The sequence below is a fragment of the Peromyscus eremicus genome, chromosome 17, assembly GCF_949786415.1.
Source record: "Peromyscus eremicus chromosome 17, PerEre_H2_v1, whole genome shotgun sequence".
In the NCBI taxonomy this organism is placed as follows: domain Eukaryota; kingdom Metazoa; phylum Chordata; class Mammalia; order Rodentia; family Cricetidae; genus Peromyscus; species Peromyscus eremicus.
The window spans coordinates 59,611,089-59,628,853 of NC_081433.1; the positions used below are offsets into that span (position 1 = coordinate 59,611,089).

General features: G+C 44.7%; 1 protein-coding gene across 8 annotated transcripts in view; it reads right to left on the minus strand.

Moving 5' to 3' along the window:
• Positions 1-17,765, minus strand: part of Pbx4 (PBX homeobox 4) — a 48,290-nt gene that overhangs the window by 15,362 nt on the left and 15,163 nt on the right. For 4 of the 8 annotated variants that reach the window (XM_059244885.1, XM_059244878.1, XM_059244879.1 and 1 more), the window contains exon 2: positions 3,044-3,117. In XM_059244885.1, the coding sequence (XP_059100868.1) occupies positions 3,044-3,092 (49 nt within the window). In that variant the 5' untranslated portion in view covers positions 3,093-3,117. Of the gene's footprint in view, positions 1-3,043; positions 3,226-4,110; positions 4,198-17,765 lie in introns of all 8 variants that reach the window. The other 4 variants (XM_059244883.1, XM_059244881.1, XM_059244882.1 and 1 more) reach the window with 2 other exon arrangements.

A 17,765-nucleotide genomic window follows, 5' to 3' on the forward strand; every position in this document is an offset into this window, starting at 1 on the left:
GTCAGTGGAGCACTGGGGATGTAAAGGCAGGAAGATCAGAAGTTCAAGGCCAGCCTCGCCTACATAGTTTGAGACTAGCCTGGGATAAGAGACTCTGTCTCAAATAAAACAAGAAAGAAAAAGCACACAGCAGAACACCATTCAGCTTCTCGCTCAATAAATATGAAATTAGGGCATAAGCTACAATAGATACACTTGAAGCTTCCCCTCCATGAAACAGACAGATGCAAAAGTCCCAGAAGTACACAGTCCCGTGCAGGAAGTGCCTGGAGCCATCAGACTGATGGAAGCAGATAGCTCAGTACTCACAAGATTGAGGCAGGAGGATCAAGATTTGAGGTTTGTGTTGGAGAGATGGCCCAGTGGTTAAGAGCACTGACTGTTTTTCCAGAGAATCCTGGTTCAATTCCCAGCACCCACATGGCAGCTCACAACTGTCTGTAACTATAAGATCTGACACCCTCACACAGACATACATGAAGAAACACCAATGCACATAAAATAAAAATAAATTATTTTTAAAAAGTTTGAGGTTCTGGTTTTTGAGACAGGGTCTCACTCTGTAGCTTTGGAAGTCCAGAAACTCACTATGTATACCAGGCTGGCCTTGAACTCAAGAGCTATGCCTGCCTCTCCTGAGTGCTGGAATTAAAGGTGTGAGTCACCATGCCTAGCTTTACAAGGTCTTTCCTTACAAGGTCTTGTAAGGAAGGCCAGGTTCACCTTGAGTTTGAAATCTTCTGCCTCAGCTTCCTGAATTGACGATAGGACTGTGCTGCGTGTGTGTGTGTGTGTGTGTGTGTGTGTGTGTGTGTGTGTGTGCGCGCAGTGGCTATGGGAGTACAATGTGTGTAGATACACCTTCGAGTGTGTGCGTGTAGTGGCTGTGGGTGTACAATGTGTGCAGACACACCTTCCTGTGTGTGTAGGTCCATGGATGGCATCAATGCTGTCCTTGATTTACATGTGTACTGGTGTTTTACCTGCATGCGTGCGTGTCTGTGCACACGAGTCTGCCTGCTTACAAGGTGAGAAGGCGGCAGCTTCATATCCCTGGAACTGGAGTTACAGATGGCTGTGAACCACCACATGGGGACTGGGAATTGAACCCAGGTCCTCTGTAACCACTGAGCCATCTCTGCAGCCCATCCCCTTACATACTGGGCCATCTCTCCAGCCCCTCTTCCTTACACAGAGTTAAGGCCTCTCACTTGAACCCAGAACTCACTGATCTGACTAGTCTGGACAGGCAGCTTGACCCTGGACCCTATCTTCTCCATTCACAAAGGTCTGGGCATCTCCACTCCAGTCCTCACGCTTGCAGGATGAGTGACTTAAGCACTCCTCTCTTCCTTTCTCTTTTGAGACAGGATCTCATGGTTTCTAGACTGGCCTAGACTTTGAGCTGTAAACTCTGCTCTCCCTGTCTCCTCTCAGGTGCTGAGATTCCTCCCTTCCCATTATTGTTAATTTTTAAATTTAATTTTTTAACTATACTCCTTTATTTGTAAGATGGGGGCATGTGCCACAACACATACGGAGATCAGAGTCAATTCTCTTCTTCCACCATGTGGGTCCTGGGGACAGAACTCAGGTCAGTCACAGGGAGTGGCAAGTGCCTTTATCTACTGAGCTTGGGCTAGCCCATGCCACCCCTTTCTTTTTTTAATAACATAACTCTTTATTGATTCTTTGGGAATTTCACATCATGCACCCCAATCTTGCTCACCTTCCAGTCCCTCCATCCTCCCTTCTCCCCTGCAGCATCCTCCCCTAAAGAAGCTCCCACCAAATCAACTATCCACAAAACAAAACAAACAAAAAACCACCCTGATTCTCCGTCTTTCCAACACCTCTTCATTCATCCTGGTGGCATTGGGAGCTGCAAGGTGTATCACGCAGTCTACCCTTTTGTCCAATCAGCTCCACCCACAAAACGTTCATTGCAGAGAGGCGTTCATCTGGTTCAAGGCCTCTGGCACACCATCATCACTGGACCCTCACCGAAACTCCTCTCGGATATCCTGTAGTTACGGTTCTGAGGGACCAGTTCCTTCACGAACTCCACAGGTCACAGATGATAGAGTGGCCCAACCCAAGGCCCAGTATGTAGGTCTAGGTGGTAGCTGGGGTCCGTCTGGGCCATTGGGACCATCCCTCTCAGGTGAGAGGCACAACCAGCTCTCCCACGTCCATGGTGAGGGGTGGGGCCATCTCTCCAGAGTTCGGGGGTGGAGGGGCAGTTCTCCTGCTGCAGTGACCAGTGAGGGGCAGGACCAGCTCTTCCAAGGCTAATAAAGGGTGGGGCTGGCTCAGCATGGCCCTTGGATTTCAACATGCATGGTTCCTATGGCCCCCTGTGGCAACCGGGCCATGGACATCATCACAGGCCCTCAACAGAAGGACCGTGGACCCAGACATGACCCTCGTGGCAGCAAAGGCTATCCAGATCAGGATGGCCCAGTGGCAGCAAGGTCTTAGACACCAACATGGTCTTGGGTGGCTGTCTAGATCCTGGCATCTGCACAGCCTTTGGTGGCAACAGGAGAAACAGACATCAACTCAGTCCCTGGCTGCTGCTGGGCCACAGACCCAGACATGGACCTATGCAGCAGCCTGGGCCTGGACAATACCATGGTCCCATGTACTACCCCCTTCTTTTTTAATGTTTTTTTTTTAAAGTTTTTATTTTTATGTGTGTTAGTGTTTTGTCTGCATGTATGTCTGTGTGAGGATGTCAGATCCCCTGGAATTAGAGTTACAGACAGTTGTGAGCTGTCATGTGGGTGCTGGGAATTGAACCCTGATCCTCTGGGAAAGCAGTCAGTGCTCTTAACCATTGAGCCATCTCTCTAGGTCCCCACCTCCTTCTTAAACACAAGTATTTGCAGAGGCAGAAGACTTCCACGGGGATAACCTTGGACACTTGGACTAGAATAAAATTCTGCTGTTTGAATTTTGAAAGATGGCAGAACAGTGGGTTGTGAGGGGCTGACAGGTGCAGCGCATGAGGTGGGAGCTGGGCAGTCTTCGAATTGCCTACCTGTGTTTCCCTTGATCTCACAGAGCACGCTGAAGAGAGCAGACTTCATCCGATGGCAGTTCAGGGCATGCTTTCTGAAAGAGGCAGCAGAGGCGTGGTGAGAAAGTTAGCTCATGGGGAACAGGGGCCTCCTTCCCAAGAAACCAGGCCCAGCCAGCCAATGTGATGACACTGGTCACACCCTGGAAAGACAGGGCGAAGTAGGCCACATAACTTTGATTCATGATCAAAACAGGAGTGTGCAATCGGTGATGGTGAACTTTGACTATCAATTTGACTACATCAAAAATGTTCAGAGCTGGGCATGATTGTATGAGCCTTTAATCCCAGCATTCTGGTGCTGCAGGCCGCAGGAATATAGTATAAGAACTCAGCCGGTTATGGCAAAGTCACTACCTGGAGGAATCAGGGAATTCCTCCAGAGGAAGCCAAATCCCAAGGAGTTTTTGGTGTTACTTGGCTTGTTATATATCAGCTGTCTTCTGTTATGAAAATCATGTGTGCCTTCATAGTTTTCCCAATTGACTGTTCCCTAAGAAGGGCTGACAGTGTGGACTGATCACTCTCTGGACATACACATTCCAGGTACTTGGAGAACAGCCTCAGGAAAGGCTTTCTCTGGAATCAGATATCTCCCTTGGCCACTTTCAAGGACTAGCAGTAATAACAGTCCACACGCAAGTCTCCTGATTTAAGGCAAATTCCACAAGGAGACACCACCTAGGTCAGGTGGACGTTAAGTAATAGCTTTACACAATTCAGCTCAGACCCTCCTTTCTTACAGCCTTACTAACTTTATAGACTGCTAACTCCTTACCTAACCACTTCTAGGAATATTTAGATAACCTTCTGCGCTGACAGCTATGCTCAGCCAGAACCCCAGTTCAAGCCTCCCTGTAATTATCATTATTGGCAGCATCCGGCCAGGTCCATCACCGGATGGAGGAAAGTACCTTATCAGAGATACCTCTGTACTCTCTAAGAACAGACTTAATCCAAGCTACCTGTTTGAGAAGGCCTGGCGGATGTGCCAATTAAGCCTTACTTCCTCCTTTCCCAAACCTTACCTCCAGTTCCAGATCTCCCTTTAACTATTACCAGAGGCATCTAGCTGTATGCAGTTTGCCTAGCAACCGAGCACACTTTCCCCCACCCTGCAGAAAAATGGGAGATAGCTTGGACAGATAGGAGCCACAGGAAAAAAAGAAGACAGTTTTATTTTCTCCCATTGACCTGGCAACCTATAGATTCTTTTTTTTGTGTGTGTGTGTGTGTTTTTTTGTTTTGTTTTGTTTTGTTTTTCGAGACAGGGTTTCTCTGTGTAGCTTTGCGCCTTTCCTGGAACTCGCTTTGGAGACCAGGCTGACCTCGAACTCACAAAGATCCGCCTGCCTCTGCCTCCCGAGTGCTGGGATTAAAGGCGTGCGCCACCACCGCCCGGCAACTTATAGATTCTTAACATTTTCTACTAATCACGTTTAAGACTTTAGTTGAGCACATAAGATTCCCTCTTCTTAGATATTACCCGAATTTAGCCTTTAGTTAATTCATTTCCCCATTGGTCACTTCCCTTTGGGGTTGCAAATGATAATTAATGGTTATTGGCTCCCTATGTGATTCTTATCACCCCTCTGTTTGAGCCTGGAAGCCTGGCTTTATATACCAGGACTTCCAGGGCACCGGGGGGGGGGGGGGGGGGGGGGGGGGGACGGAGAAGAGAAAAGAGAGTGGAAGAACTAGACGGGTAAGAACTTGAGAGGAACAAACTGAGATGGGGAAGAACTAGATTGAAGGGCTAGAAGAGAGTACCAGAGGAACGAGATGGAAGATGAGGAAGAGCCAGATGAGGAAGAACTAGATGGGGAAGAACAAGTTGAGGAAGAACGAGATGAGGAGCGAGAAGGAGATGGGAGAAAAGATGATATGGGAAGGAACAAGATGGATGAGAACCTAGAAGGGGCAGAACTAGATGAAGGAATTAAGATAGAACCTAGAGGGGACCGCAGACAAGTGTAGAGAGAAATCAGGCTAGAAATGAGCTAAATACGAGAGCAGAATATAAGCTTGTAACTGACTCAGAAGAATAAAGTGTATGGACTAAGGAGTTTCATGTACGTAGATTCATTTCTTCTCATCAAAGATTACTTATCAGCTGGTTGTAGATTCTTCCCGGACCCTGGGAGGGGACTATCGAGGGGTTGGACCCCCATAGTCCCCGATATTCTGGTTTTGTTTGTTTTTTGTTTTTTGAGACAGGGTTTCTCTGTGTAGTTTTGCGCCTTTCCCGGAGGCTGGCCTCAAACTCACAGAGATCCGCCTGCCTCTGCCTCCTGAGTGCTGGGATTAAAGGTGTGTACCACCACGGCCGGCAATCCCAGCATTCTGGAGGCAAAGCCTGGTGGATCTCCTAGTTCACAGCCTGCTTAGCCCTGCATAGGGAGTTCCAAGCTAGCCAGGTCTACAACAACAACAGAAATGTTAGGAGTGGTTTTCTGTGAGTTTAAGGCCAGCACAGTTGACAGATGAGTTCAAGCGAGCCAGGGCTGCATAGTGAGACTTTATTCCAACAAAACTGGGAAGAAATGCCATGGTGCACACCTGTCATCCCAGGACCCAGGAGTTCAAAGCCAGTCTCTGCTATATATATATATATATATATATATATATATATATATAAAAATATGAGGTTTGAGTTTGAGCTAGGCCTGGGATCCATGAGGTCCTGCCCCAAAGTAAAGACTCCACAGAAAACAGGACAGCAGCGATGTCTCGGCAGGTAAAGGCCATTGTTGTACAACCTGACAACCTCAGGGCAACCCCTAGAAACCATGCTGAAAGGAGAGAACTGATTCCTGCAAGTTGTCTTCTGTCATCTACACTGGCAACTGGCATGTCCACTCTTGTGCTTACACACAGAGAGAATAATAAAATGAACAAACACACACACAAATACACACACACACACACACACACACAAGGGGATGCTGAGAAGGCTCACTGGGTAAGAGTACCCACATGACAGCAGAAGTGGCTATCCTAAGTTCGCCTCCACAGGAGCACTCACCCATCCACACAAAGTAAATGTCCTTTAAAAGTGCATCTTAAAGACCACAGAAAGGAAACAAAGAACAAAAACAAGAGAAAAAAAGAAAATACCCAGGGGATTAGAGAAGCAGGCTAGGTGTGCCCGTGATGGCATTTCCAGAGGTGACATGATCACGCAGCCTCTGGTGGGAACCACACAGGACATCGACAGAGGTGTGAATTGCTGGAGGAGGAAGTCCTGGGACGGGAGGTCCCTGGTGCGAAGTGCCAACCTGATACTTTGCTTCCAGCCCCGTTTCCAGGACCACCATGCCCTGTCATGTCCCCTCTGTCATGGTAGTAGACACTTCTGCGCCAAGTACATCATCTCTCCCTTAGGTTGCTTACAGCAGGCATTTCTTCGGAGCCTTGAGAAAACTAACCAATACACCTGGGCCACCAGATCTGAGGGCTTGGCCTCCATGCCTCACACCAACCAAGGAGGCAGAGATGTGGCTCAGTGGGAGTGTCTGTCCAGCACGCTCCAGGCCTTGGGTCCTATCCCCAGCAAACAAACTAACAAATTAACCAAACCAATTTCAATTTTGGATGGCAAACAATAAAAATGTAATTTGGTTTTCTAAAAGGCTACACAGGCTTTTCCCTTCTCATCATTATTTTTTCTTTTTAATTTATGTGTGTGGTGTTTTGCCTGCATGTATGCCTGTGTACTATGTGTATGCCTAGTGCCTATGGAGACCAGAGGGTATTGGATCCCCTGAAACTGGATTAGAGATGGTTGTGAGATACCACGTGGGTGCTGGGAATCGAATCTGAGTCCTCTAGAAGAGTGGCCACTGTTCTTACTCACTGAACAATCTTTCCAGCCCTGCATCAGCACTCTTAAATAACATATAGTATAATAAATAGTATATTTATTACTATTACTATAAATAGTAAATGGGATAATAACTATTTACAGAGCAGGGGAGATGGGTCAGTGGGTAAAGGCACTTGCCATCAAGCTTAATGACCTGAGTTCCATCCCCAGGACTACAGGTGGAAGGAGAGAACTGACTCCTGGAAGCTCTTCTCTGACCTCTACACACAAATAAATAAGTAGAGGGAATTTTAAAATTAACAAAAACTACTTACAAAATACCTGCCCAGCTTCAGGTGTCGTGACTCATACAGCACCCTCCAGGACATGCAGGCTCCACACAGATGTTCCAGAGCTCATAAGGAACCTAGTACCTGTGCCTTTTACCTCTGCTACATTGGGGCAGTCAGTCCTGGAACCCGTTCTGGTTGGATACTGAGGGACGCTTTACAAATATTCAAAACATTTTCCTTTATACATGGAAACTTGCATATTGCCAACAGCTCATTAAGAAGACTAACTTCAGAGCTGGAGAGTTGGTTCAGTAATTAAAAGCACTGGCTGCTCTTTCAGAGGACCTGGGTTCAATTCCCAGCATGGACATGGCAGCTCACAACTGTCTGTAACTCCATTCCCAGGGGACCTGGCATCCTCATGCAGACATGCAGGCAATATACCACATAAAAATAAATTTCTTAAAAAATGAAAATACCAACGTCAGAGCTGGGGAGTTGGTTGCTCAGTGGTTAAGAGCACTTATTCTTGCAAAAGACTTGGGTCCAATTCTCAACATCCACATGGAGGTTCACCACCTCCTCAGGCACCAGACATTCATGTGGTGCAAGACATTCATACACACAAAATTATAAAACAGATCTAAAAATTTATTTAAAAAGGAAAATAGAACACCAAATTCAAGGTCAGAAGATCTGTAAGCTACACTCACCCGCCTCTGCCTAGTGGTCTGCCCAGGGCACAGGCATGACCAGGAACCACACTTCCGCAATGTCTCAGAGGGTGGTCAGCACCTGCCATGCGCTGCACATCTTTCTATGCTCACACGGGGCTTCCGTCAGGTCCTCAGGTTTGCACCACAGGCATTCTCACCCACCGAGCATCTCCCCAAGCCCTAACTGGCTCTTCTGAAGTGTCCACTTCTATGGTTTGTTGTGCATTCATTGTGCAATGATGGCCATTAACTCCACATCACAGTCATTCGCCCAAGACAGCTTGTGCTCACTGGCTGCTGGTCCATGCTCTCCCTGCATCAGAAACCATCAATCTGTCTGTCTCTACATGCTTCTTTTGAACTTTTTGCACAGGTGGAATCATACAACACATGGCCTTCTGGGATATGGCATGGATAAGTACTTTACTCCTTGTCCTGGATGACTAGTACTTTATTCTATGGGCAGAGGACAGTTTGCTCACCAGTAACACATTCCCACACCCATTTTGAGAAACTGCTTCTCTAACTCTTGTGTATGTGAGTGTGTGTGAGTGTGTGAGTGTGTGTGTGTGTGTGTGTGTGTATGAGAGAAATCCTCACCTACTGAGGGAAGTGGCCGTCAAGCCTTAGTGACCCCCTTTTTTCAGCCCCCCAGAGTTAGAATTACTAATACATTTGAGGCCACATTTGGCTTGTTACAATGGTGCTGAGATCTGAACTCAGGTCCTTGCTCATGGTTGCTCACTGAGTTTTCTTTTTTCTTTTTTTTTCTTTCTTTCTTTTTCTTGGTATTTTTCAGACAGCGTTTCTTTGCATATCCCTGGCTGTTCTGGAATTCACTTTGTAGACCAGGCTGAGCCTTGAACTCACAGAGTCCCAACTGCTTCTACCTCTCAAATGCTAAGATTAAAGGCGTGTGTCACCAAGCCTGGCTTAACTTCACTCTTTTTTTGTTTTGTTGTTGTTGTTTTGTTTTGTTTTTTGAGATGGTTTCTCTGTGTAGTTTTGGTACCTGTCTTGGATCTATCTCACTCTATAGACCAGGCTGGCCTTGAACTCACAGAGATCCACCTGGCTCTGCCTCCCAAGTGCTGAGATTAAAGGCATGTGCCACCACCGCCTGGCTTTAACTTCACTTTTTAAATTGTGTTTTTTTAAATGTGTGTGAGCATTTTGTCTGTCTGTATGCCTGTGCATCATATCTGTGCAGAGCCCATGGAGGCCAAAAGAGGGCTTAAAGCCCTTGTCCCAGTCTTGTCCATTTTTCAGTTGGAGTTGAGAAGGCCAGGCAAGTATCATGACAGCCTGCCCTTATAACTCAGTTAAGAACTAGGCCTCAGTCCCTGCTTCTTGGAACCAAACAGGCAGTTTCTGAGGAAGAGCCATGAACAAAGGACATTCAATCTTCAACACCCCTGATAGCAAGGACAAGGAGGCCTGGTACATATAGTACCAGGCCTGAGCCATCCTCCACAGCAGCTCAAGGACAAAGCCTGGGACTTGTCCAGGCCTGCCCCAAAATGGAAAAGCTGTAGCCTTAACCAGCCCCTGACTAGCCCTAGCCAATTAGAAGGTACTAATATGATTGCCACTTGCTAAAGCCAATCATATCTGAGATGACCTAACTCCCCTTAGCTATGTGCCTGCAAGCCTTTGTGTGGGATGGATGGCCCTAGCATGCTGGAATCTTTCTCAAGACAATAAATGCTCTTGTTGATTGCATATGTGGATGATGGTTTTTTGTGAGACTTCTCCAGGACCCTAACAGGGTGATATCTCCCTGGTGAGTTGAAAGAAAATTGGGCAGGACTGTCTATTGGCTTCAGCTTGTCAGTTATGTGGCTTTTTACTTTCTGGACAGGGTTTTGTTTGTTTATTTATTTAAATTTTATTATTTTGTATGTATGGGTGTTTGGCCTGCATGTATATCTATACATCATGCATGTGCCTGGTACCTGTGGGAGGTGTTTGTTGGATGTCCTAGGACTAGAGTTAGATAGTTGTAAGCTGTCAAGTGGGTGCTAGGAACTGAACCTGGGTCCTTTGGAAGAGGAGCCAGTGCTCTTAACACTGAGCCATCTCTTCAGCCCCTACTTATTTTTAATTTTATCATGATTATATGTGTTTGTGTATGAGAAAGTGCAGTTACATGTGTGGAGGTCAGAGGACAGTTTTAGGGAGTCTATTTTAACTATTTTTAGATATCATTTGGCTGCTCTAACTCCCAGTCCTACAACTCAGCCTTCTGGTGCTGGGATCACAGGACATACATACATACTAAATGGATCCAGAGTTTTCCATTTAGATGAAATCTAACTGACCTATTTTTGTTTTTCGATTGGGATTTAAGTATTATTTCTTTTTCTTTTCTTTTTTTTTTTTTTTTTCTTCTGATGTCCTGGAATTCACTGTATAGACCAGGCTGGCCTTGAACTCAGAGATCTTCCTGCCTCTGCCTCCCGAGTGCTAAGATTAAAGATGTATGCCACCATGGCCCAGCTAAGTTTCATTTCTAATAAATCATTGCTTAATTCCAGGTTAACATTTTCTTCAAAGTGTTTTATAAGTTAGCTAGGTGTGGTGGCTCACTCCTGTAATTCTGGCACTCAGGTGGCAAACAGGTCACTGTCACGGTCAGGAGAGCCTGAGCTAAGATGTCTCAAAAACCCAGCACAGCTGAGTTCTACAGGTTAGCTCTTATTTTAGACGCCTGATCTGTGTGTGCTTGTGTTGCTGGCAACTGAAGCCAGACTCTCCAGCATGCTATGCCAGTGCTCTACCATGGAGCCTCATCCCCAGCCCGTTGTCCACGTTGACCGATATGACAACACCAGAACCTAGCGATTCCACACCTGCAAAACCTGAACATACCAAGGCAGAAGAAACAGAAGAAATCAATCCTAAAAATGACTTTAGGAAGTTGATAGAGGCCCTTAAAGAAGAAATTAAAAATTCCCTTAAAGAGGAAATGAAAAATTCCCTTAAAGAGGAAATGAAAAATTCCCTTAAAGAAATGGAAGAAAAAACAAACAAAAAATTGGAAGAAATCAAAGAAAGTCAAGACAAAGTAATTAAACAGATGAAGGAAACAATGCAAGATTTGAAAATTGAAATTGAGACAATAAAGAAAACACAAACTGAGGGAATGCTGGAAATAGAAATCCTGACTAAACGAACAGGAACTACAGAAACAAGCATAACCAACCGAATGCAAGAGATGGAACAGAGAATCTCTGACACTGAAGACACAATAGAGAAAATAGATTCGTCAGTCAAAGAAAACACTAAAGACAAAAAAGTCGTAACAAAAAATGTCCAAGAAATTTGGGACACCATGAAAAGACCAAAGCTAAGAATAATAGGGATAGATGAAGGAGAAGAGTACCAACTCAAAGGCACAGAAAATATATTCAACAAAATCATAGAAGAAAACTTTCCTAACCTAAAGAAAGAAATACCTATGAAGAGATAAGAAGCTTACAGAACACCAAATAGGCTGGATCCAAAAAAAAAAAAGTCCCCTCACCACATAATAATCAAAACACTAAACATACAGAATAAAGAAAAAATATTAAGAGCTGCAAAGGAAAAAGACCAAGTAACATATAAAGGCAGACCCATCAGAATAACACCAGACTTCTCAATAGAGACTATGAAAGCTGGAAGGTCCTGGACAGATGTTATGCAGACACTAAGAGACCACGGATGCCAATCCAGACTATTATACCCAGCAAACCCCTTAATCACCATAGACGGAATAAACAAAATATTCTATGATAAAACCAGATTTAAACAATACCTATCCACAAATCCAGCCCTACAGAAAGCACTAGAAGGAAAAATCCAACCTAAAGAAGCTAAACACACCCATGAAAACTCAGGCAATAGATAATCCCACACCAACAAATACCAAAGAAGGAAAATGCAACACTACCACACAAAAAAAAAATAACAGGAGTTAACAATCACTGGTCATTAATATCCATCAATATCAATGGTCTCAACTCACCTATAAAAAGACACAGACTAACAGAATGGATAAGAAAACAGGATCCATCCTTCTGCTGCATACAAGAAACACACCTTAACTTCAAAGACAGACACTACCTCAGAGTAAAGGGCTGGGAAAAGGCTTTCCAAGCAAATGGACCTAAGAAGCAAGCTGATGTAGCTATCCTAATATCTAATAAAATAGACTTCAAACTGAAATCAACTGAAAGAGATCAGGACGGACATTACATATTTATCACAGGAAAAATGCACCAAGATGAAGTCTCGATTCTGAACATTTATGCCCCCAAAACAAGGGCACATTCATAAAAGAAACATTACTAAAGCTTAAATCCCACATCAAACCCTACACATTAGTAGTGGGAGATACATCCCACTCTCACCAATGGACAGATCTGCCAGACAGAAACTTAACAAAGAAATAAAGGACCTAACTGATGTTATGACTCAAATGGACTTAATCGATATCTACAGAACATTCCATTCTAACACAAAAGAATATACCTTCTTCTCAGCACCCCATGGAACCTTCTCCAAAATCGACCACATGCTTGGTCACAAAGCAAATCTCAACAGATACAAAAACATTGGAATAACCTCCTCTATCTTATCGGACCACCATGCCTTAAAGTTAGATTTCAACAACAACAAAAATTATAGAAAGCCTACTGAATAACGCCCACCTGAAACAACAATGGGTCAAGGAAGAAATAAAGAAATTAAAGATTTCCTAGAATTCAATGAAAATGAAAGTACAACATACCCAAACTTATGGGACACTGTGAAAGCAGTGCTAAGAGGAAAATTCATAGCTCTAAATGCCCACATAAAGAAATTGGAGAAATCTCACACTAGTGACTTAACAGCACACCTAAAAGCTATAGAACAAAAAGAAACAAACTCACCCAGGAGAAATAGACGCCAGGAAATAATCAAATTGAGGGCTGATATCAATGAAATAGAAACCAAGAGAACAATACAAAGAATCAATGAAACAAAGAGTTGCTTCTTTGAAAAAAATCAACAAGATAGACAAACCCCTAGCCAAATTAACCAAAAGGCAGAGAGAGAGAGCATCCAAATTAACAAAATCAGAAATGAAAATGGAGACATAACAACAGACAACGAGGAAATCCAGAGAATCATCAGGTCATACTTCAAAAACCTGTACTCCACAAAATTGGAAAATCTGGAAGAAATGGACAATTTTCTGGATAGATACCACATACCAAAGTTAAATCAAGACCAGATAAACTATTTAAATAGACCAATAACCCTTAAAGAAATAGAAATGGTCATTAAAAGTCTCCCAACCAAAATAAGCCCAGGACCAGATGGTTTCAGTGCAGAATTCTACCAGACTTTCAAAGAAGAACTAATACCAATACTCTTCAAATTGTTCCACATAATAGAAACAGAAGGAACACTACCAAACTCTTTTTATGAGGCTACAATTACCCTGATACCCAAACCCCACAAAGATGCAACAAAGAAAGAGAATTACAGACCAATCTCCCTCATGAACATTGATGCAAAAATACTCAACAAAATATTGGCAAACTGAATCCAAGAACACATCAAAAAAATTATCCACCATGACCAAGTAGGTTTCATCCCAGGGATGCAAGGATGGTTCAACACACGAAAATCTGTCAATGTAATACACCATATAAACAATGAAAGAAAAAACCACATAATCATCTCATTAGATGCTGAAAAAGCCTTTGACAAAATCCAACACCTCTTCATGATAAAGGTCTTAGAGAGATCAGGAATACAGGGAACATATCTAAACATAATAAAAGCAATTTACAGCAAGCCAACAGCCAACATCAAAGTAAATGGAGAGAAACTCCAAACGATTCCACTAAAAGCAGGAACAAGACAAGGCTGTCCACTCTCCCCATACTTATTCAATATAGTACTTGAAGTTCTAGCTAGAGCAATAAGACAACAAAAGGAGATCAAAGGGATACAAATTGGAAAGGAAGAAGTCAAACTTTCACTATTTGCAGATGATATGATAGTATACATAAGTGACCCCAAAAACTCTACCAGGGAACTCCTACAACTGATAAACTCCTTCAGTAAGGTGGCAGGACACAAGATCAACTCAAAAAAATCAGTAGCCCTCCTATATACAAATGATAAAAAGGCTGAGAAAGAAGTCAGAGAAACATCACCCTTTACAATAGCCACAAATAATATAAAATACCTTGGGATAACACTAACTAAACAAGTGAAGGACCTTTTTGATAAGAACTTTAAATCTCTAAAGAAAGAAATTGAAAAAAAGATAGCAGTGATTGTGCTTTGGAGGCTAGACTTCAGGAAGGAAGAGCCAGGGGACCCACCATGGAGGCCACCAAGGCTGAACAGGACTGAGCTGCAGCTAGACTGGAGTCTCAGCATAGACACAACAACAGACTTTTAATTTGGGAAGTAGGTCTGAAGGACCTTCACGTAAAGTGGTGAAAGATTTTTGGGGAACAGAAAACGCCAAGGCAACCAGCATTTCTTGTCTGGGCTCTGCATGGATGCCGGACCTGGATCAGAGACTGCACAGGTACAGAAGCAGGCTTCATCAGCTAACAGGTGAGCCCCTGGCACGCAGGCAGGCCAGCATGGAGGCTGGCGCAGCACTAGCTTCGGGCTGGGGAATCACTGGCCTGGAGAGCTGAGGAAACTTCCACAGCAGATGGGGGACCCAGACTGAAGCTCACAGACTTTCAGAAGTCACGTGGAAGGTAGTGGAGCCCAAGTGCCAGTGAGGAGGAACCAAGGAAAAGCATGCCAGGAGAAGGGGACTTCCTAGAGTTTCAGGGTGACTCAGTGAGGGTGAAGCACAGGGCGTGGGGAGGGTGGAGGTATGAGGAAGTAGCAACATCAGGTCTACACTCAGCTATCTTGTCATGAAAGAAAGCAAAGAAATGCAGTAGGTGTCCACACGTGAGGTGTAGGCAGCTGGGGTTCTGTTTCATGAGGCCTGGCCAACTGGGCCAGAGCAAAACTGCCTTCCACAAGCACATCAGCTACTCCAAAATTCTCCCCCAACAACTCTCATCTTGCACACCACCAAGGCTTTCCCTGTCCCAGTCACCATGTTCCAGGTCCTAGACAAATAGAGACATGCCCTATGACCCAGAGTAGAGCAGGCATCAACCCCATCCAGCTTCATGCTGGCTCAAACTGGCCTGCCCAGCCCATCCAGTTCATTCTGGAGAAATCCTACCAAAGGTCTGGGCCACTGCCTAGACAGACAGACAGACAGACAGACAGACACACACACACACACACACACACACACACACCGCACGCACCACGCACCTATGGCCATGGCTGTGTATGGTATGGTGTGCCCCTCCTCTTGGGAGCAGTGAGCAAATTTGTTTTTCAAAAGCGAGTGTCTCTATGTGTCACCCTGCCACACTTAATTCAAACAAATCTGTTTCATATCCAGTCAGGATGGAGCTGAAGAGACGGCTCAGCAGCTAAGAGCCTGGACTACTCTTGTAGAGGACAACAGAAGTTTAGTTGCCAGCACTCATGTTGGGTGACTCACAACGGCTTGTAACTCTAGCTCCAGGGGATTCGAGGCCCTCTTCTGACCTCTAGGAGCAAAGACTCACACTTGTATATACCCCACAGAGACAGGATACACATATGCACATAAATACACAATAAAATCTCTCTCTCTCTTTTTTAGTGTTTTTGTAGACAAGGTTTCTCTGTGTTGCCCTGGCTGTCTTGGAACTCGCTCTGTAGCCCAGGCTGGCCTCAAACTCAAAGATCCACTTGCCTCTGCTTCCGACTGCTGGGATTAAAGGTGTGAACCACCAACACCCAGCAATAAAATAAAACTTTTTTTATCCCCGAGACAGGGTTCCACTGTGTAACTGCTCTAGCTGTCCCGGAACTCCCTCTGTAAACCAGGCTGCCTCCTGAGTGTTGGGGTTAAAGGCATTTGACACTACTGCTAGGCTTAAAATAAATCTTTATAAAGAATATTCAGTCGGGCACACACCTTTAATCCCAGCATGCAGAAGGGAGAGGCAGGTGGATCTCTGTGAGTTTGTGGCCAGCCTGGTCTACAGACAGTTCCGGGACAGTCAGGACTTCATACAAAGACTGTCTCAAAAACCAAAACCAAAACCAATCCAGCCAAGGATAGTCATAAGTGGTGTGTGCTGCTGCTGCTGCTGCGTGTGTGTGTTTGTGTGTGTGTGTGCAACATGTTAAATTTCTTAAGATGGGTCTTTTTTTTTTTTTTTTTTTTTTTTTTTTGGTATTTTGAGGCAGGGTTTCTTTATGTGTAGCCCTGGCTGTCCTGAAACTCACGTTGCAGACCAGGCTGGCCTTGAAATCACAGAGATCCACCTGCCTCTGCCTCTTGACTGCTGGGATTAAAGTTATGTACCACTGGCAAGATAAGTCTTGCGTGTTTGTGTTTGTGTGTGTGTGTGTGTGTGTGTGTGTGTGTGTGTGTTTGTGTGTGCGTGCCTTCCCACCATGTTCAAGCACACACTGGTGTCTTGCCTTCATATATATCTATCTGTATGAGAAAGTCAGATCCCCTGAAACTGGAGTTACAGATAGCTGTAATCTGCCATGTGGGTGCTGGGAATTGAACCCATGTCCTCTGGAAGAGCAGCCAGTACACAACCACTGACCTATCTCTCTAGCCCAGGCACACATTTTGTACACAGACATGTATACAGGCAAAACACCTATACACATTAAAACAAATAATAAAAATTTAAAGCCAGGCTGTGGTAGCACACACCTTTAATCCCAGCGCTTGGGAGGCAGAGACATGTGGATCTTTGTGATTTCGAGGCCAGCCTGGTCTACAGAGTGAATTCTGGGACAGCCAGAGCTACACAGAGAAATCCTGCCTTGAAAAACAAAAACAAACAAAAAAATTTAAAGAGATTTCATTATTGTATCTTTTGAAATAGGATATCTTTCTTTATCTCAGGTCTTCCTGGAGCTCACAGCAATCCTTCTGCCTCCAAAGTGATGGAGTACCAGGTGTATGTCACCACACCTGGCTATTAACTTATTATCATCTTTTTGTAGTCCTGGGATGTAATAATGACAGCTTACATGCATGGCATGTCCATGTACAATGCCCTGAGCTCTGTCCACAGCATCACAAACAAACAAAGAGGCATTTCTGGAGACTGGATGGTGTGGAGGATGGATGACCTTTCTTCTGATCCAGTGAAGATCCCTAAGGAAGGTCAGGTTATTTTTGGAAACTTCTGAGTCAGGTTCAGTGGAAAAAGCCTTTCATCCTGGCACTTGGGATGGCTGAGGCAGAGGATCAGGAATTCAAGGACAACCTCAGCTACATCTTGAGGTCCAGGTTGGCCCAGGCTATGTGAGCTCCTGCCTCAACAAAGCAACAATAAAAGCTGGGAAGATAGCCGGGAGGTGGTGGTGGTGGTGGTGGTGGCAGCGGCGGCGGCGGCGGATTTCTGTGAGTTCGAGACCAGCCTGAGCTAGAGAGAGAGATCCAGGAAAGGCGCAAAGCTACACAGAGAAACCCTGTCTCGAAAAACAAAACAAAAACAACAACAACAACAACAACAACAAAAAAAAACAAAGCTGGGAAGATGGTTCAGTGGATGGGAGTATTTACTGTGCAAATCTGAAGACCTGAGTTTGAATTCCCAGCACCCACTTAAAAATCCAGGCATGGGGGCTGGAGAGATAGATGGCTTGGTGGTTAAGAATGTTTGCTTCTCTCCCAAGACCTGAGCTTGGCTCCCAGCAGATAGCTCACAACTGTCTAAACTCCAGTTCAGGGAATCCAATACTGTTCTAGCATCCATGGGTACATACACATGGCATAC